This window comes from Pleuronectes platessa, chromosome 13, assembly GCF_947347685.1.
Source record: "Pleuronectes platessa chromosome 13, fPlePla1.1, whole genome shotgun sequence".
In the NCBI taxonomy this organism is placed as follows: domain Eukaryota; kingdom Metazoa; phylum Chordata; class Actinopteri; order Pleuronectiformes; family Pleuronectidae; genus Pleuronectes; species Pleuronectes platessa.
Window position 1 is genome coordinate 7,762,667 of NC_070638.1, and position 20,938 is coordinate 7,783,604.

The 20,938-nt window shown below is 44.6% G+C and overlaps 1 protein-coding gene across 3 annotated transcripts; it reads right to left on the bottom strand.

The window, feature by feature from the left end:
- Nucleotides 1-106: 106 nt before the first annotated feature.
- On the bottom strand, nt 107-20,716 carry cables1 (Cdk5 and Abl enzyme substrate 1). 3 transcript variants are annotated; one of them, XM_053438303.1, is made up of 10 exons: nt 20,693-20,716; nt 12,548-12,619; nt 12,300-12,392; nt 10,950-11,027; nt 7,264-7,369; nt 6,461-6,617; nt 6,207-6,310; nt 3,082-3,188; nt 2,760-2,967; nt 107-1,866 (listed from the first exon to the last, which is right to left on the bottom strand). In XM_053438303.1, the coding sequence occupies exons 3-10, from the start codon at nt 12,326-12,328 to the stop codon at nt 1,726-1,728; spliced, it is 930 nt and encodes a 309-aa protein (XP_053294278.1). In that variant the 5' UTR covers nt 12,329-12,392; nt 12,548-12,619; nt 20,693-20,716; the 3' UTR covers nt 107-1,725. The 3 variants fall into 3 exon arrangements, with proteins under 3 accessions (XP_053294278.1, XP_053294277.1, XP_053294280.1); XM_053438302.1 differs by lacking the exon at nt 20,693-20,716 and adding an exon at nt 19,841-20,467; XM_053438305.1 differs by lacking the exons at nt 12,548-12,619; nt 20,693-20,716 and adding an exon at nt 19,841-19,971.
- Nucleotides 20,717-20,938: the final 222 nt, after the last annotated feature.

A 20,938-nucleotide genomic window follows, 5' to 3' on the forward strand; every position in this document is an offset into this window, starting at 1 on the left:
ATGATGCTAACATGATGGTGGCCCTAGAGGAAAAGACAGGGGAACCTCCTCAAAGTCCTTTAGGCTGCAGATTCACATCACATCCAGGAACAAGGAAACCCCAGTCTTATGTTTGATTGAACAAGCAAAGCAGTTTATTTACAAACATACACAGGTAGTGAGTGTCGCCCGTGAGTGTCTCCTCACAGAGTCAGAGTGCATCTTACAGCGAAATCTTTGGGCTTGCAATCAGAAAGAAACTTGGTATAGTTTTCCCACCTTCAATCAGCACAATCCATGCGTTCATCTCTACAAAATTTGGTTTTGTGATCATTTCAGCTCAAATACCTTCAAATATCAGCGGTAAACACCAGGAGGTCGACTGTATGTTCCTGATCTGGTGGCTGCTCAATACTCTGTGGTTTTGTGTGAAGATTTCAAGGAAATAAAAAAGCAATCAAGTTGAGATACATGCCAAGTAAATGGAATAATACTTTTTAAATTGGTCATATTGGCACAATTTCCCCCCTAAATTTCTGTGTTTATTTTCCTAAACAACAATCAATTTTTCAACATTCTATGCAAATGATTGATCCTCATCAGGGTCTCGTTTCGTTTTGTCTCCTCCTCAGAGGTCAGGCAACGAGCAGTGTCCCTAAAGCCTGGAGCTACTCGGTGTCTTGCTCAAGGACCCTTCAGCAGGATCACCGGCACAGGGTCTTAACCCGCATCCACAAGGTTAAGGACATTCTCTCTCCACACGAGAGCGCCCTGCTGCCGATCCTCGACACTGGTTGATGGTTTGCACTCGGGAACCACTCGTCTCGACCCCAGTGTAGCACCGTAAACGTGCTCACGATACACTCTAACATAGAGCACGGGAAATTGGACACTGATCAAAGTGGGTCTGGTCTCTGTGAGCCCGGGGCAAGTGTCTGACTGGTAGAAAATGAGTGGAAAAGAGGAGAAGTCCCATCTCAACAATCATGTGGATACTTGTGGCTTGAGAAATATTGAATACAACACAAGATGGAGGAACGAATCAAAGGCGGAATGACGCGTGTGGCGCTCGAGAACCATTTCTCAAGGTTAGTTCCCGAGCTCATTAAAAGTCTGAAAAAAATATCATGTCCCCGTTGGGCCTCCGATTTGCAGTTTTTCAAAAAGTGCACTTTTAAGACGATGACTTGCAAAAACAATCTCTGAGGAATAACAGTCCAGCCCAAACCAGCCACTTGAAAGGCTCTGGTTCAGGTTTGATGCAGCTCAGGAGGCAACCGATCCTACCAAAGTCTACAAGGAGATAAATGACGAGAGATGATAAAAAAAAATACCTACAATCATTGGTTGCTTTAACTGTGAGAGAAAAATTCAAGATTCAAATGAAAAGCAGCTCTCTGGAGCAACAAGAGAAGTCTAAAATACACAAAGTGAAGATGAAGAGATGTCAAACTAGAAAAACAGCTACGATTGAACTCTATCTTCCACAAGTCCATGTAGTGATTATGAATGTAGAAGTCGATAAATGGAAAAAAGTCTCTTTAAAAATGCGTGTCCCTTTGGCTGATTCCAGGTCTCTGAGATGAAGGAGAGGGTTGTCAAAGCGAGGACCTGCCGCAGTTGAGTGACAACCTTGAGGAGGAGGAGGAGGAGGAGGAGGAGGAGGAGGAGGAAGGTGAGAGGAGGGATACCGAGGGATGTGGATCAGGAGAACATGGTGGTCGTCCTCCTGATGGGTCACCAATGCTAGGTGGTCTGCAGCAGGCGTCTGTAGTGGGGCATGACCTCCTGTTCGGGCAGGTGCAGGTTGAACTCCAGCGCCACCAGGACAGGGAACTCGAAGGCGATCAGCTCCCGGCGGTTCACCCGGAACCTCTCCTCCAGTTTCTGCAAAAAGATAATAATTGAGGATGAAGATTAAGCCACAGATACTATAGTGCTGCATTCCAACTGCTTTTCTGGGACTGATAACCGCACCTACTCATTTTGAACCAGCATTAAGAGGGCTGGCCCTGGTCTGCCACGGACAAAATGACACCAGACCAATTTATTTCCTTATGTGGATAAGATTCTCTTCATTTTTATATTTCACAACATGATATCATCATTTCAGTTTTCAAATATCATTATTATATAGTTAATAGTTAATTGTTGGTCAGATCTAGTAAAGCTGTTGAGATGCATCTTCTCATTCTCCATCAGCAGTGACCTTAGCAAGCGAGGGCCCTCAGACATCAGTGTGAGCCGTGAAGTCTCAAGGTCACATGGTCATTTGGTTTGAGGGCTTGCCAAAAAATCTTTACACAAATATAGATGATCCTGTTCAACGAATAATATCCAGATTAGGACGTAAGGGATATGAGTCTTGGCTTCAGATTTGAGGCGGCATGCCACAGGATTATTTGTTAACATTTGTGTTGCTCCACTCTTTTTCTCTAGGAAGCGTCGAGCTTCAACAAACAGACGTCTGAGATCTCCTGAGGTTGCTTCCTTCAGGTCAGGAGTTTTCTTTCACATGCCTCATCGTGTTGTCCAGCCGTGCAAATAGTTTTGGTTTTACAGTTTATTTTGAGATGTCTGCGGCTGCTGCCAGATAAAGTGGAATTTTGTTTTTGATGCTCGCAGCACAGAAAAATCAAATTTTGAACAAAGAAACTTGACCACGGAAAGTTTTCACTGTGTTTAACCTGTTGACTCTTTAAGAGGACACAAGCCTTCATTAAAAAATAACTCACAGAGGCGTAAAGTCTTGAGAGATGCAGATGTGTGGAGAAACTCACGTCTATCAAGTGTTTGACTTCATGTTTCTTGAGATCACCACCGATCTTCGCCGCCAGAAGGACACAAGCTCCTGCACACAGTTTACGGTTCTGCTTGTTGAGTTTGCCTTGAAGAACGAGTTTTTCAAAGTAGACGAAAGCCATGGCCACCGTGGGCTCCTCGTAACCACACTCATCCAGGGCCAGCTTCTTTATCTCCCTCTTCAAGCTGCACAGGGTGAAACAAAGAGAGAGAGTGAGAAAGGAGAAAGGAGAAAGGTGTAAATGAAGAGGAGGGACACTGTAAATTCGTCTTTATTAACACACTTTCTCTCCGTTTTACCTCCTTATCTTGCTGAGCGTGAGCCTAATGTGGGGGAATTTCTCCTTGAAGGTTTCGTTCATGTCCTTCTTGAGGTCAGACGGTTTGACGTATTCGATGACCGTGGTCTGGAAAGGAAAACCAGAGGCGGTGTCAGAGGGATCACACTTTCAGCACCGAGCAAGGCGATTGGATCCTCACACGCTCGTGTTGGATTCCACGTCTCACACTGAGCACTGGTGTTACCCGTGTCACGTAAAGGACCAGGTGATATTCAGTCAACAAATTCCATGAACAGACCAAAACAGGTATTTCCTGTGTATCAAGCAACTTTTTTAATGGGCTTAGCAGACAGCGAGAAAGAGACAGATGATTACAAGTCTTTCCCTTTAAAAACCTAGAGGACATGTAAAAGACTGAATTGCGTACAGAGCTTTCCACGCCTCCATCACGCTCCTCTTGAACAATCCTCAGAGCTTGTCACAGCACGCTCTGAGGTGGGTGAGTCACATCAAGATGGTTTAACGAGGGTCTGAGAGTCTGGGTTTGGAAACATAATCCCAGTAGAGCAAAGTGCAATTCTAGTTCCTGATTAAAGATGAGGGAAAAGGGATCTTTGCTGCTCGCTGCATAGATGATTCTTCCGAGTAATAAAGATAATATTGCATTGCAACAAAATTATTCCTTAAATCTCGAAGACAGACGATGTACAAACGTCCAGATTAGCCAAAATAAGAACTAACAAGATCACGACTATCTACTTTATATTTACATTGGGAGCAAGTCCTCTCTACGGAGGCTGCCATGTTTTTACAGTAGCCCAGACTGGACAAACTAAACAGCTTTTGAGTTTTTATGACAACTGAAGGCTGCCACAGGTTCTCTTTTGGAAGGGGAGGGTGACGTGAGGGCTATTCAGCTGCAACATGCAACTTCAACTTCAGATGTCACTTAATTCTACACACTGAACCTTTAACATTTGACCCCAATTTTTTACTAGTTTGTTATTTTAAAATCGGAATTGATAAGGACCACAGTCAATAACTATATAAACAGAATCTATAAATCTCAAATGTTACCCAACTCTAGTTATCGGCCAAAATGGCGACGGGAGACCCATAAAACAGGACCATGACTAAGCAGCATCATGTTGAAGTAGGACTGTTATCACCTCTAACACAGACATGAACAGAGAGCGTGAGGCCTGCATACGTTACACTGTAGATTGACTAACTGGGAGTTGTGATAGAGTGTGTGTTCTGTTGTGTTGTGCCGCGATGGGATGTGGTCATTTGTTGTGGTTGGCGGACTGCAGTTCTAAGATAACGTTAACTGGAGCTGCACGTTGTCGATGCTGCAGCGGAGCGAAAGAAGCATCGAGGCAAATCACTCGGAAGAAAGCACTGACCCCACATCCTTTGGATTGTTTCCGGAAAAGAAAAGTCATATAATGTCTTATGTGGCACTTCATTAAATTATATATATATTATTTTCTCTTCCTGCTTTCTGTGTTTCTTGTTTTCAGCCTCACACATGTACACACACACACTGGCCTATCACAATATTACACTGGCACATTGAAACACACACGCACACACCCATTTTTTTTTTTATCTCCACCCAGCTCACACATGACCCTTAACCTGCTGAGCGACTGTTACAACTCTGCAGCTGAAGTGTAGATATCGTCTTGAACTTTTGAACTATCGTTTTGTTAGTGATGTCTTTTATGTCGAAACCTTACTCAAAAAAAAATAATATAATCTTTGATGGTTCCTGTTGATCAGTCGAAACAAGCAATCTGAAGAGATTACCTTGGACTGAGGGATATTAAACTGCGCAGGGTCCGAAATGAACTTTGTGAATCACTTGCCGAGATATTCATCCAGATTAATATATAACAGTATGTCCAATTTAAATTAAACATACACAACATACGGATTTACACTTTCTGCGTTCTTGTTCATGAAACACTTGAGTTGTACAATCAATTGGATTATCCTTTACTATAGTGTCCACTAAGCATAAGCAATGTAATAAGGACACACTGCAGTGGTTCTAAAATTATCAGGATGGCTCTCTGAATGCAGCCAGCGTATGGAATGTGAATAATAGAAACTTCGCTGAACGCCGGGCCGCTGCTCATGAAGCGTGAAGGAGAACGAATGCTTATCGATGGTCAGCTCCGAGAAGAGAACATTCAAAAAGGCTCACGTCTGTCAGCTGTGATCATGTCCTGCACTAACTAATGTTAAAACATTTTAATTATTCCATGTTTTCAGCACGAGGATAATGATTCACAAATGTGCACGCCACTAAACATACTTCTTTACCACATATAAAATAATGTGAGTGTTTTGCTTCATAATCACATCCATGGGCGTTTCCTCAATGGCGCGATGAGGATGAAAGAAAAAACCCACTATCTCCTGCTTGAATTTGAAAGTTCAGTTGAAGTCGTTGAAGGGTTCAACCCCTAAAACACTGAGAATTTACTAGTTCCAGTCCTGCAGCAAACACAATAGCCCTTGTTGTGTGATGCCGGGTTTTGTAATTTTAGGAAAAGAGGAGGGGGGGGGGGGGGGGGGGGGGCATAGCCTGGCCTTGACTGAACATTCAACCATGTCCTTGTTGTGCATTCTGCCAGGCTGCGTAACAATAACAGAGCCCGGGAAAGAATGAGGTGGGAGTCTGGTCAGGTTTATCCGCTTTCTTTTTTTTTTCCGCCCCGCTCGTCCAACCACAATCAAACATCCGTTCTTGTCTGGAAAAGTGAGAGTGATTAGTTCGAAGACCTGAACAGGGGCTGTTTGAACAGCTACTGCCCTCTACGTGAGAATAATGTATGTACAGGCTTTCTAAAGTGGGAGAGAGTCTGGAGCCAATGACCTTCCAGATTAAAACCGGCTGATACATCCTCCTGGCTGCCTTTCAAACACAGCTGATCGAATTCAGGAGGAGTTTTTAGAGCCAAACAAATCTCCCTGGTTATTGTTCTGGGTTATTTTTTTGTGGGAAAACTGAGCACAAAAACTCCATAGTGCCAAAAATGACCATTTTCAAAAAAGCATTAATGGTGAGACACTGCAGGAAGTTTCAATTAAACATTTCAAAACGTGTCAGACGCAGCTGGAGAACTTTCTCACCATGTACGAGGGGAAGATGAGGACTCGCTTGTGTTTTCCACACGGCCACTGAGGGTCATCCAGCAGATTGGGGTCGTACTCGCGGAATTCGGCCAAATCATTCCCTGTGGTGAGCACAAACACAGCAGCAGAGGGTCGAGCCACAAGTTAACATTTGACCCATTTCTTTTCCAATGCACGTACGTGAAAAGAAACAACAACTGGTGGATGAGCAGTACACAACAGTCTTAAGTACCTGCTGGCGGGCGACTCACCTGTGTCTATGCTGCTCTGGTTGCTGTTGGCTCGGCCCAAGCTGAGGCTGCGGTGGCTGGCGTTACGAGACTGAGAGAAGGAGGAGGTGGAGTCGATGGTGTTTCTTCGACCGCCCAGCGCATTGGTGGGATACAGCAACTGGGTGTAGGACACAGTCTGTGGACACAGGCACGTTCGGTAATGTCTGTTTCAGCCTTAAAAATAAAACACTGTTCAAGCTGTGAGATTATGTTTTGCAGGAAGTAACATTTCATTAAGTCTCCCAGTGTATCAGCTCATTAACTGGTGCCTGAATGTTGCCCGGATGGAATGCAGTTGTTATTAATTGCTTTGTCCAAAATCATCCTCTCACTTACTCACTATTCCTTACGTCACTATGTATATATAATAGTGAGGTCATCAGGAAGAGAAAAAAATGCTTTCAGACATTATGTAAGGTTGTTGTTGTCGCATTATGACATTTCGACAACAACAACAACAACGTTTTAATATACATTTCATCAATTATTCAGACAGTTGTAAATGAGCCTAACCCACTTTTTCTAAAAGTTATATGTTTTAAAACAGAACTTTATAAAAAAGCAAAAGGCTCCTTATTTAAGGAAATACTTCTTCACATGTCAGAGCTAACATTATCATAGCAACATCCAGCTCTACTCACCAAAGACCAACATCAATATCACAATTTTTTTATTAATCTTAACCTTTCCATGGTCAAGATTTCTTGGGTTATATAAAGACGTTATAGGACAAGCTAACTAAATGAACTTTTCACAAGTGCATTCTTCCGCTGAGTTCTCACCTTTCCATCTGCTCCTAACTCCACCCCCTCCAGTCCAATCACCATCTCCTTGGCACTGACACTTCCTGACGGGTGCCGCTGACGCCCCCCTTCCAGCTTTACATCCCTGATGATGAGCACATGACACCACCATTCGTTTTTCATGATACAAACAATACTGTGCCTCGTTTAGTCTCCTCTCTTGGGGGGGGGGGGACCTGTTCTATCTCACCTCCGCATCTCTAACTCATAGATTTTAGGGCGTGTATCGATCTGCGCCTATCAGCTGGTCTAGTTTATGTAATGGTCCTTGGGTGCATCTCAGGGCAATCAGAGATAAAGGGCCCCCTTGGGAGGGAGGATGGGGGAAGAGAATAGTTTTCAAACTCAGCTGCAGCTTCACCAGTGACTGGAAAGTCCTTCTACTGTCGCCATGGAATGAGATACTTTTGCACTGGCCAAATATTTGTGCTGCTAAAATGATACAACTGAATGGGGCAATCACATGAAAATTTAACTGTGTGCCCGTAAACTCGTAATTTATTGGCATAAGGAAACTACCGAGGAAAGTATGAATCAGCGTCACTGGATGATTTTAGGTCGGTGCTAATGAAGGCTAATGCAGAGCGTGTGTTAACTGAGAAGGATGATGACACGCACTCTTCCTCACCGGATGACGTAACACAAAACTGCGGATGATCTTTTTTCCACGTGATTTAAGGTTTGAGATTAAAAGATCACTGGAAAATGTTAATACTTTAAAGTTTAAAAAAGATTCACCTGTACATGTTAAATATGAACTCCAGCCTTATTTCAGCTGATAGTTTGTATGTTGTGAGTTCATTTTAGAGGCGATCAGCTGCAGCACTGTCTTGTTTTTCTACCCTCCCAAGCTCGGCCTTGCTTCCTGTTTAAAGTGGAACACCGACGAATAGAAAGAAATGACACAGCGGGTCCTCACATGACTCTCCCAGTGTTTTCGATGACATGTGGGGCCAGTCTGTTATAATGGAAACAGTGTTATCGGGGCAGACAGGCACGTAAGGACAAAATGTTGACAGATGCATCATAGACACACGGATATCCCCAGGCAGCAGACATCTCGCAGCAACAGGGAAGATTACACATTAAAAAAAGAGGGGAAACACAAGAGACAGAAAAGCTTTCTAGGGAGAAGAGCTTTGCTGTGAAGCTTCAGTCTGCTGAGGATGAGGAGGAATGAAAGGAAATCATAAAGAAAGCTGAAATTGCTCAGTGACATGCATGAGGAGGATTCACTGGCTTCACACCTCTGGATGTTAGTCGTGTTATAATATTCATGCTCATTGAATCCAAATGTTTCTAAATCTATCAATCGATAGACAAAGAATAAATACTGAAATGCCCGAAGGAGTCTTGAACCCTGCTCCTACTTGGGCTGTTCGTGTTGAGTTGACTGATTTGTGGTAATCTTACCCCGGTCTTGCTTAAGCTTCACCCATTAAACTAAAAGTTGGCGTCACTAGGTTGCATGTCATTATTCCCAATGAGGAAATCTACTCTTGCATTTGACCCATCTAACCTTTTATCCAACTGCAACAAGGCAGCACTGCCAGGGGCATTACCTAACATGCATGTCTTTAAGGGTCAGAAACACGTGTAGTACATGCCAATACAAGAAGAACATGCAGACGTCTACATGGGAGTTATGGCTAAACCAAGAGTAGTTTGAACGCAAGATCATCGGGCATTTCCCCGTAAACACAGGCGGCCGGTTTACACAGCCGTTAAGTAACAGCTATTTGACATTGTGGGTAAAAGTTTGATGGTAAGATCCAATCCACTCTCATGTCAGTCTGCTAAATGAGAAGATACCACCAGAAGTCCTTTGGCAACACTTAGCATTAAGTCAGAAAACTGGGGGACACAGCTCTGTCCAAAGGTTAAACTTTCTACTTGTTTGATTTCAGGATGAAGGAGTGATAATTACAAGTTGTTGTTACAAGTGTGGAACTATTATTTCAGGCAGGAGCAGTAACTTCCTGATGTGAGATCCTCATCTTGGAAGAAGTTAATGTGCCTGTCCAATAATTAGCCCCCATCATTACCCAAGCTGTAGCTGTTCCTACCTAGTGTCCAGTCTTAATGCTACGCTGAGCTAATCATCTCCTGGTGGTTGTATTTAGCAGACATATAAAAGTGGTTGTTTTTTGGGAGCAGACTGATGTGTGAAATTGGGCATTATTTTTTTTAAGAGGCAGGAGTTAAAGATAAAAGAGAGGAGATTAAAAAAGAGGAAAAAATTACATGCATCAGTCCAGACAATTAAAAAAAAAGTAGTTTTTGCAGTCATTACACTTGACTTGACAGAGACAACTCACTGTAAACTCTCAATGAGCAGCAGTGAGCTGTCAAATGCATGAAAGCGCGGGGGGGTTATTTACCCTTGACCTTGCACTGATTGGCTGGCTTAGGAAATTCCACAAACTGATTGAGCCTTTTATGTTCTCCACTAAGCCCCGGTGTGTGGAGCTTTTTCTTCTCTGCGCATTGTGTCCTCTGGTGTTTATCTGTCCCTTTTCTCTTTCACTTCCTCCAAAACACACCGGTTCATAAGACTGGGCGCGGGGGGGGGGCGTCAGTGCGATGCCCATACCAGAGACCCCCCCACGCAGGACAGGTGGGTTCCCGTTACATGGACCTTTGATTTGCTTCAAAAAGGGTAAAAAACATCTAGGAGGTAAGATAAATCCTGTTCCATTGATGTGAACTCGGAGCCCAGACATTGAATAATCTGAAATGGTTAAAAGCAACGACTGGGCCACACAACAGATGTTCAAGTCGAGCAGCATTGTTGATGATTAGACCACAATTAGTTTGGGCATTAGCGTTTCTGCATCTAGAGACAGCAGGAACCTCATTGAGGTGAATCTTAGGCTGCATCCATACTACCACGTTTTTTGTTTGGCATTTTCAAACTAAAACAATATCTTTCTTTGTTTAGATTCAAATCCATGTCCATACTAGCACGCTTGAAAAGGAATATCACATAACCACTCAGGCAAACTGGGCATGCCATTGATTATCCATGTTAGGTTCTACACTGGTAGCCAAGGCTGATGCCGGTTGTTTACTTCGGGGAAGCAGCCTGACGAATCGAGCGGTTATGAGTGTCTATGTCATTGTTTCCAAACATTTCCCTTTAAGCCCGTCCAGACTCAAACGCAGCCCCGGTGTTTTAAAACTAAAACAGGGCTGCATTTTGGAAACTGAAATTCCAGAGCAGTATGGACATCAGGCATATCTGAAGCAGAGTTGATGGATTTTCAAATTAAAACGTGGTAGTATGGATGTAGCCTTAAATGCTACGCAGCAAAGCCAGCGACAGACAAAAATGAGTTGATTTGAACGAAAAAGAATGATTGCCCCAAAAAGCCACCGGAGCCGATTTGTGAAAACAGCAACACAAGCAACAAGCATTAGGCATCAATGTGTTCAACCTTTATACCAAATTACATCTCATAAAGCCCATTTCAGCCAAATGGTTCTTTAATGGTTTTTTTAAACCTTAATGTAAAAATGCATCCACCGAAACCAACCCTTAGATGATGTATGCACCAGTTAGAGAGGGGTTTATCCAAAGTAAGAGAGGGATGGGAAAACAAAGACAAAGAGGGAGCACAGGCTGGAGGAGGTTTTAAGGTTTCGGCATGCTGTCGGATACATACCCTGCTTGGCTACAATCTCGATAGGGCAGGACAGAAAATACACTATAGAGGGATCTTCTGCCACTGATAAGGACTATCCTATAAAAACAAAAACAAGCTAATCAATCAGTCTATCTAAAAAAGATCCACAGGTTAAAGTTGGAAATCAAAATAAAGTGTGCAGTAAACACTTGGAGTGAATGAGGAGAGTGAACTGAGAATTCACTTTCAGAGTGTGTGTTGTTGTATAGTGCTGGAGCATGGAGTCTGTGGCTTGGGAGAAACGATGATGCATTTTTGCTGCGATGTCTCAATCTTGGAAAAGTTCAGTTCGAACTTTAGTCATCTCAAGTTCTTGTGAACCAACAGGATCCAATCAGAAAGGTTTCCCAGTGACCAGATATCCAGCTGGAAGGAATGTTTTTCGACTTTAACGTTATGAACGACCTCGGAATTACTTCTGTCAATAGCCGCGACTCACAGACACATGATGAATGTCAGCGCTCGGCCAAATGCCACATAGGGACACAAGAGGCATGTGAGTCATAGAGAGCAAACTGTTCTGGCATCAGTTATCAACGAGCAAGTTATTAATGCTGTGAAGGATTCAGCTCAGCTTTATCCCACATCTTAACTGGACATGAGAGAAAAGCACGTAACCTATTTACTCATCATCTCATCAACTCGGTGAACTGATTCAAACCAGAGGTACTTGACTACAAAGTGAGATCTGCTTCTCCGTGTCAATCAAATAACTGAAAATAACTATTTGAATATATTCAATATACTTTAAAAGCAATTCAGCTGAAAGAGGATTATTTACTCCAAAAAAAAAGCGCACAGAATTCTGCAAAGTAACAGGCCGAGAGAAACACTAACTCGATTACCTTTCAGAGCCAAAGAATGTGACAGTGAAAAGGATGAAAATCACCAGAGCGTTATTACTCAGAAACGCACTCTGCCGGTCTCCTGGCCGACCTTTAACAACCGCCTCCTCTCAGGGTCCTTTATGCACACTGAGCAAAACATCAACACCACTGAGCCAAAGGTTGTCTGTGTTCAGGGATCTGTGCTCTGGATACATGCTTGTGTGTGCGCGTATGATTTGGAATTTCATAGATGGGGTATATTACGTGTGATTCAAAAATTTCAACTGTGAGGAAATAAAGATAGAAATGTATAATTCTGTACAGATGTGATTCTGAATCAGTTACATGTTTTTAATAAGTGAGGACAACACGCTGGCCTGCTCGCCTCCATGTGGCCTGTAATGTGAGAAACATCCAGACTGCAGTTCATTGACTGGGGCAGTCTGCCATTATCCACTGAGGACCTGTATTGACTAAGGGACGGGGCTGTTTGCCTTCATACCTTCCATTGCGCATATCGTGTTGCCTCATGTTCTTTATGAAGTGGACTTTCTTGAAGCTCTTTGGTCGAGGGGAACCAGATAGGGTTCGGCATCTGAAAACGTGAAAAACAAACACACATCATCAGTATCTCGTGGGCGAAAAAACAGACAGAGAAACTGTGCCAGTTGGATACATTACACCGGGGCAGTCCCAGTTTAGACAGACAAGACATATGGTAGGGGACAATGTGAGCGTGCAGTTTACTACCTGCGTAGAGGAGCATTCTCCTCAATGTCTTCTAGTGTTTCAAGCGAAGAGCGCTGAGAGATTAGTCTTCGTCTAAGGAGACACAGAGGGGAAGTTTGAAGTTAGGGGGGGGAATTGAGAAAAAAGTATCACACCAGAATCTCACAGGACCAACTGTCATCAGGCAAAACAACTTTTAAATTAACCAAATTTCGAAAAAAATATCATAATATCCTCTGATATTTTCCTATGAGGTGCATTCACGGACCCTCGGGCACAACACAGCGTGGCTACGTCTGCTAGCTTAACGACTTCCGGTAGCGGACATTTAGTCTTTAAAACATTGTGTAAATGACCTTGTTTCGAGTCGAAGATGAATGTGGGGGCTTGCTGACACTTGAATGACACCACACGAGCAGTATGGAGGCATGTTGTGTTTTTTCCTGTATATTTATTACATCTGAAGCAGAGGTTGCCTTGGCTAAACACTGTTTACCCCTGAAAGAGTTTTGTGGACTCCCACCCCTCCACCATCATAGTGGTGAGTAGATAACGAGTGAATTAAAAAATGTTGGTGAACTATTCCTTTAAGTTTAGTTTGAAAATGTTGTTCAATATGATGCCTGAGTTTCCATATGACCTCTAAAATCAAATCTGTTTAGGGTTAGGCGCATGTTTGATAAAGTTTTCCAATTGAATAAAATGAGTCAAACTGTTCCCTTCCTCATGTTACTCAGAAGTGACTTATTTTTCCACTGAGTTTCATAAAAAATGTCATAAAAAACCTTTGTTGATACCTTGGTTTCAGCTATAAAAGCATGTTTAACCCCTTGTTAAAATGTAACAAATTATATCAAAGTGTTCTTTGCAGTGAAGTAAACATCTGGAAAATATTTCATATTCTTGCTGCTTGATCAACTATTTCTGTCTGATCTTTGATACCAAGCCCTGGAACAAAATGTGGTTACTAGGGAGGTCAAACAATGGAGGTAAATCATCACCTGTTTCTCTAAGCTCTGTGGTTGATTTACAAAAAAAGTCAAGTTATGACATCCATCGATCGACACCCCCGTGTGCTGGTGTGGTCAATGATCGCTCCTCAGTCCAGTGTGGATCACAGAGAGTTTCCCTGGATCTGAGCTGCTTCCAGGATCTCGAGCTGGCTCCATAAGCACTTTGTGTAACGCATTTAGTCACAGATGGCCTTTATTTCACACTTAACACTCAACAGGCTAATTCTGCTGGACCGCTTCGATATGATTGGCTGCCAATGTCAGAAACATGTGAGCATGTGTGTGTGTGTGAAGTAAGCCTGAGCTGTTCCAAAATGAGGTGGTAATTCCATATTTAGCACCACAATAACAGCCTAATCCAACTCATTAGTCTGCCTCGAAAAGTGGCTACAACAAAAGTAGTGGTAGTTAAAATATTAGTTGTGAAACAAGAAAAACACGACGCACAAAAGGCTCTGTCTGTCACCAAGTGCTGAACAGCAGCTGTCTTACTGCGACGCCAAGTCAGAGCGAAAACAAGCGACTGTTCACACCGCCCTAAATCATGTTGCACCATTTAATTATTTCCACAAATCAAAATGTGTTGTAATGCCGTCGAGGCTGCAGCATAAAGACAAGCAGATGACACTTCAACCCCCCCCCCCCCCCTCTCCACTGAGCATCTCGGGCCAAAGGGAGAGACGGCGGAGCGCGGCCGGTTAATAAGTGACAGAGCATGAGGACAGATTAACAAAAGATGACTCGGTCCTCGAGGATCTCCCGGGTTTAAACCAACACGGGCTGAGTGAACTCTGTATACTGGAAGAGATGGGGTGAGATAAGTGTTTACATGAGGAGTCAGACCGCCGAGGCAGACGAGAAACCGAGGGCCATTATTCCGGCTGACCCTCCGCGCTGTATGTTAGGACCCGGGGTGATCATAAACTGGGGGGAAGAAGCATCAAGCTCTGCTAAAGGGCACGAATGGTCAAATTCAGACAACAGCGTGCAGCTGGCGTCAGAACTGTCTGTGCTACCATGAGCTCAAAGGCTCATCATTAAGGGGCCTGACCTCTGCCTGAAGGTCAGACGAGCGGGATCATTACTGTCAGTCTTACATCATCCTCCTCCGATGACCAGCCCGAGAGATGGATCGGCTGGTTTAGGATGACTGCAAGACACCGAAGAAAACCAGGCTTCTAATTTGCTCTGGTGGTGAACCACTTCATTTTGGTTTGTTTGGAAAAATCTGATGTTGATATGAACCATGGTAACGGTTTTGAATGAGAAAGCAAAATTCTCCTCATTTGCCAGTGCTATAACAATTTCAATGTGGGAGAGAAGTTTATTTGGATGGGACTAACGTTACATTGAAATAACCGATGTCAACACACTGGATGTTGTGCAGTTGTCAGATGCGTCACTATTATAATGTTGGTTGAAAGCAGTTGTTGATATAATGTGAGGATTGTAATTAAAGTGTTTTTCCTTGCAGAGCTGCAGCAGAGGAACACAACGGTGGAATTTCAAACTAAAAGGCCTGTAACTTTGGAAGCTGATATCTCATATGTATAAATGCATACACACAAAGTGAATGGTAACTGAACTGAGTGAAATCCAAACCTCTCCGGTTACTCAGTAAACAAGGTTTTACTGGATCATCACTCTGTCACAAGAACAGAAATATTGTTACCACCTGTCCAGCCGTCTCCATTCTGTCGTTTTTCCAGTCGGACTCTCAGTGAATCGTTACATTCCTCTAAAAAAATCATTCACCACTTGGCCGAAGGGCATGTTTCCACTTCGTGAGGACGCATGCAAACGGAGCTTGAGAGAACTTTGATCCGTGAATCCAGCTGAACATTAGCAGCAGCAGGATGTGTTTTTCATGCAAAAGATGTTTTCCAAAGCCCGGTACAAACCATGGAAACATCAGGCGCCGGCCACTCATTCACAAAACAGGCCACTGATACCAACTAGTGGGAGAACAACCAGTTTCTACAAGTTTGGCTCCGTCAGAAGCTTCAGAAGAAGCCTCAGTATGAATCAGTGGCATAGAAGCAACAATAATCTCCCAGTGTCTTGGATACAAATACTGCTGTTGTTGCCTTAAGTCCTTTTCAGTGCATTTTACATTCGTGACACAAATTCATCATTTAGCTTCTTCTCTTGCAACCATCATACCATCATCTGGGAATTTGGAATGTTTCAAAAAAAGACATTTATAATCCTGCCCAATGGTGCCATGTAATAAAGCTTTAAAACCCAGGTGGACCAGTTAGATGTGGAGATTAAACAGCCTCACACATACACGCGTTGGCAGCTTACCACAGGACACACGCTTCCGTTTGACCAGAGAGTCGCAGAACGGAAATAAATGAAATGTCCGGGGCTTTCTTTCACACAAATAAAAACCAGGCAGATGAGAAAAGTGATTACACTGATTAAAAACAAAATCTCAGTGTCAGAGCTTTTCAGCTGCACTGATCCTTGAGCACACCAGGAGGGAAAGTGGGTTGTGTCCGCAGATTCGAACAATAAATGGACGGAAAACGAAAGTTAAAGAAACAGAAACAAAACAAGACGTAAGAACCTGAGGTGAACGAATGTTGACCTTTAGTTTTTGGACTTGCTCGTGTGCGTTGCTTTAACGCTTGACTTTAGGCAACGACAATCCGTGTCATGCTTGGGACACACAACATCGCCGGCTTTTAAAATCAATTATACGAACACACTCCAGGTTCAGCGTCTGTCTCGTTCTTTTGCATTAACGTGATTTGATTGGCTGGTGCCTCCATCGCCGCATGAAAAAGTCAACTTCAAGAGCAACAAAGCAACAGACCCACAATGCAGTTCGGCAACACGCGACGTCCCCCCCACTCAAAGTGAATGAGCAGCGTCACAGTTGAAGCCTCCAGTTGTTACGAGTCCGGCTCACAGTGGCTTTTCTGTGTGTTTGTTGACAGCTCAGACATAGAGAGACTCTCTGAAGGAAAATAAAGCCTTCTCTTACAGGCCTGTGATTATGCCATCCATGACCTCAGCGAACAACAATCTGCATCTCCTCCAGGGGTACGTGATCCAATCACACAAAGACCCCACAGAAGCAGAACAGTGTGGCATGCTGCTTGTTTTCCAGCCGTGGTTTCTGCTGCCTCATGCTTAAAAAGAATCTTCTACAAATACTATGATGTACATGATTCTGCACTTTTCGTCTCCATGTGTTCGTGGAGGATGAAATGAAAATAGCTCCGGGCCTCAGGGAGACAAAGCCAGATGGTGAGAGGTATGTTATATTCAAGGGACTGTTCTTGGCGTGCTGATTCATGATGGATGAAAGCTGAGGCTTTATCCAATGTGCTCCAAAACTCCCTAGCCCCGCCTCCATCCCTCCAACACGTTTGGTGGAAAATCGGTTTAGTAGTTTTCGTGTAATCCTGCTCACAAATAAACAGACAAACATGAACCTCTTAGGTAGAGGGAAAAAAAGTATGGCTGCAGTATTGGAGCACAAACGCCATTACCGAAAACTCCTTTCAATCCTGACAGATGAAAACTGAGGTGGTGGAAGGAAAGCTGAATGCCAAACCACAACACTTTCATGCACTGGACTCTGATTAGGATGTGGTCTGAAGCAGTTCTGGCCTCTCACAGTCGGTTCTGGCGGCACATCAGAGGCTCCTCGACTTCCTGAATGGGAGCGAGACTGAAGTCCAAAAAGTCTGAGGGGAGAGTGTGTCTCTTATGCCCCTGAGAGAGGAAGTGGAGGACAGAAAACACAGAGCTGGGAGCCAGGCTGCTTCTCAGAGAGCCTGGGCATCCTGCCTCTCCCAGCCAGGGACCTCTGGACACGTTTCCACCAGCTGCCCTCGGAAAACAAACCAGGCACTGTGCAGAACGCTGCTCTGTCCTCGCCAGTGGAACACGGCGGCGCTCTATCAACAGGTTGCTTACTTCTCAACATTATAATTCATTTTTTTTGTGGTAGACCTACAAAAGACATTCCAAACGGCACAGTCAGGGTTTGACAACATGATACTGTTCTTACTATAGAATTGCGAAGTAGAAACAACAGAGCACTGAACCTCAATACTGTTTTAGTTCTGAAGTGAAATGTGTCAAGTACTAAAAACCGACCGTTAATACTTGTACTTGTGTATTTAAGATTTTGATCTGAACTAAAACTGCACTAGGGGGCATACCTCTACCAAGGCCAAAGAATACTACACGAGGTTGACTTGAGGACATGAAAACCATGGTAATTAGAATTTAATACATTTTATTCCTAACTATGACTATCTGTTCTTAAATGGCTGAAAAAGATCCCCTACTATAATATTGCAATCTGCTTGATTCCGATTGATGCGTGTCCACTTTTAGATGCAATTCATTGTCATCCCTGACCTTGGAAATCATGAGTAGATGGAACAATTCAACAACAGGTCCATTCTTTATTTGATCTGCAGGTTTCATCTATATCACACAGGTTTCCCTTGGCACAGCAGCTTCGCCCCTTTGTTAATGAAACTGTAGCTAAAGGGTTTTTTCAGAATAAAAGACTCCAAATCAAAAGATCAAAGCTGCTAAATGGCCCTTCTGGTCAACTGCTGTTTCCAGTGTCAGGAATGAGAAGAATTTAACTTTAATACAACAACATGAACAGGAAGTGCTCACAACAATGAAAACTTTCACATTCATATTTGTGTAATACGGTAGTAGTAATTATATTATGGGCCTGTGTGTATCAATTAATCTCTATTTATCCCTGAAGCTGCAGTTAAAGACGCACTGCGCAGTGCTGCATTGTGTTTTGTTCGGTTCCTTCCCTCTACTGTAAACAGTCTCTCGTTTAAGACTGATTAATGGATCCTTGGGTGTTATGCAACGTCTTCAATGCACCTCTTTCACTATTAAAAAAAAGGAAAAGTTCAGATTAAGATATTCGGAAGCCGTTTGTTCAGCAGTGCAATTTCCTCGAGGTCAGGAAGGGGAACTAGATGCTTACGGAGTCGTTTCACCACGAAGCAGAGTTTCCTGAGACGTCTGGCAGAGTCACCAGAGGGAGGAGAGGATTTTGGGGGGATGAGCGAGGGGCTCTGAACGGGTCGGCACAGCAGAAGAGGATTTGACAGCAGGTTCTGACAGTGAGAGAGCCATGAGACGAATGCTACAGACAGCTGTTCCGCTGCGAGGCGAGACCCTCCAACCTCTCCTCGTGCCATCCGAAGGGAAGTGGACCAAGAGGGCAGCGCGTCACTGTTGTGTGTGCATTTGAACGGGGGGGGGTGTAGGGTTACAGGATGTTTATGTTACGCAAAGGAGAAGAGGGTGGTGGCAGGTGCGTGCCAGCTTTAGGAATGACATCCACTAAAAATAATTTGGCGTGGAGCATTAGAACATGTGGGGAGAAACACAGAGAGAAGCAGATGAGGTGTGCTGCTGTGTGTCCTCTCCTGGGAAACTGGGTTCCAGCTCCACAGCTGCTGGACCTGTGATCACACACAAAGTATCCCTGCATACCAGTAAGTCATGAGGCTGCAACCATCTGCGTGAAGCCAGTACACACACACACACACACACAGACAAACACAGACACACACACACACACACAGCTGAACTTTCTCCTCCTGCTGTGTGTTGTTGCTGTGTCCAGGCAGAATGCCACGCTTGGAAATCGATAAGAACCTTTTCAAAATAAAATAAAAAACAGCTGCCTGGAAGAAATCTGAAAGAAAACGCTTCAGTTCATTCATTCAAACGTTCATTCATTCATTCATTCATTTATTTATTCAGGACCACAGTGTTTTTGTGGGGAAAAACACAATCACAAGCACTGAACCCAGTAGAAGATCCAAATGCAATGTGCAAAAAAAGTCTTGAACTTACTGAATTAAGGGATTAACAAGCGATGTATCTGCTTAGTTGTGCAGTGCACTGGTAACAACTGGTTTACTAAACTATAATAGATTAAATAATCAGGCTGCTGTGATGTTATGACTGCAGCAGAACGATAACTAGACACAGTAGGAGGTGTGCCAGTGGAATCTTTTTGTATTAATGCGTGTGAAGAACAAACAAAGGGAAACCCTGACACTTGTTTGCAGGACGTTACATGAAGTAGACTCACTGCTCATGTGCATGCTCACTGTGGCACACTCAAGAAATCCCTGGGGTGGGGGGGGGGCACAACTACGTGTCTGTTTGTTTGCAATGAAAACATCCGTCTAACAGCAGAGTCCTGCAGCCGAAGCTGAATCTCTAACATGCTCCTAACAGCAGCCACACTGTAATTACATGTTCCCCAAACACCAGGTGGAGTTACCTCGACCTCTGGAGCTCTATGGCAGAGTTGGCTATCTGTCCGCCCTCCAGGCAGTAGTTCTGGGAGGACTGTCTGGAGTAGGAGGCAGGAAGGATTCCCTGAGTGTACGTCTGCAGCCTCCCCCTGGCCGAGGCTGGGACGCCGGAGAAGGGCGAGCTGAACGCCGAGGAGGAGGGCAGGAAAGCGTCGCCCTCCCCGTCCGCCGCCGGGGCAGCTGCGGGACCCGTCCCGAAGCAGGTCCGGCTGCCGGAGAGCAGAGCCTGGTTTGCGAAGGCGAGCGCCTGGGCGGCTGTGGTCGCCGCCGCCGCGGCAGCAGCAGCCGCGGCAGCGGCTCCAGCTCCGGGGGCAGCCGCACCGTACGCCGAGCGCTCCGGGGAAACCAGGCTGTGTCTAGTCCTCGGCTCCAGCGAGCTCTCATCGTCACTGTGGTTGTCCGCATCGTCCTGCACGGGGCGACCGTCCAGGGAAATGTTGCTGAGAAAGGACAGCGCCGCTTGCCTCCTCCGCGGGTCGATGCGTTTCCGCGTATGCTCGATGCTGGGGTGCTTCATCTGGAGCGTGGAGGTGTTGCTGCTCGTGGCCGCCGCCATGGTCCGCGTCCAGCGATCCTCGTCCCCGCAGCAGCAGCAGCAGCAGCAGCAGCAGCGGTCTTACCTGGATGACATGGGTGCAGTGGGAATCGTGCTGGTGCCGCCGAGTGGCACAGTGGCCTGTCTTTTAAGTACATGCGTTAAACTGGGTGAAAACAGGGAGGTCACGTGTGTGCAGTATTGTGGCAGCACAGGGAAAATTTGGACCAATGGGCTGTGAGGAATACGTGTGAGTGTGTGTGTGTGTGTTGTTTTTTTATACCTTTTCCTGGCGGCTGGAGCTTCCCCCTGCATGTGTGACTGTGCAGGACCACGTTACGTAAAGCAGCCCCTGCGTCTGTGAAACCATCAATCTGCACAACCGACACTTTTCATTCTGCTGCCATCGGTTTGCATTATTCAACAAGATGAAGTGAACAACTTTCAGAGCAGCTTCCCGCGTCACACGTGTCACTGACCGAGGAGCTGGGTCCTCGACCCGCCCAGGGCGCAGCTGTATGCGGCATCG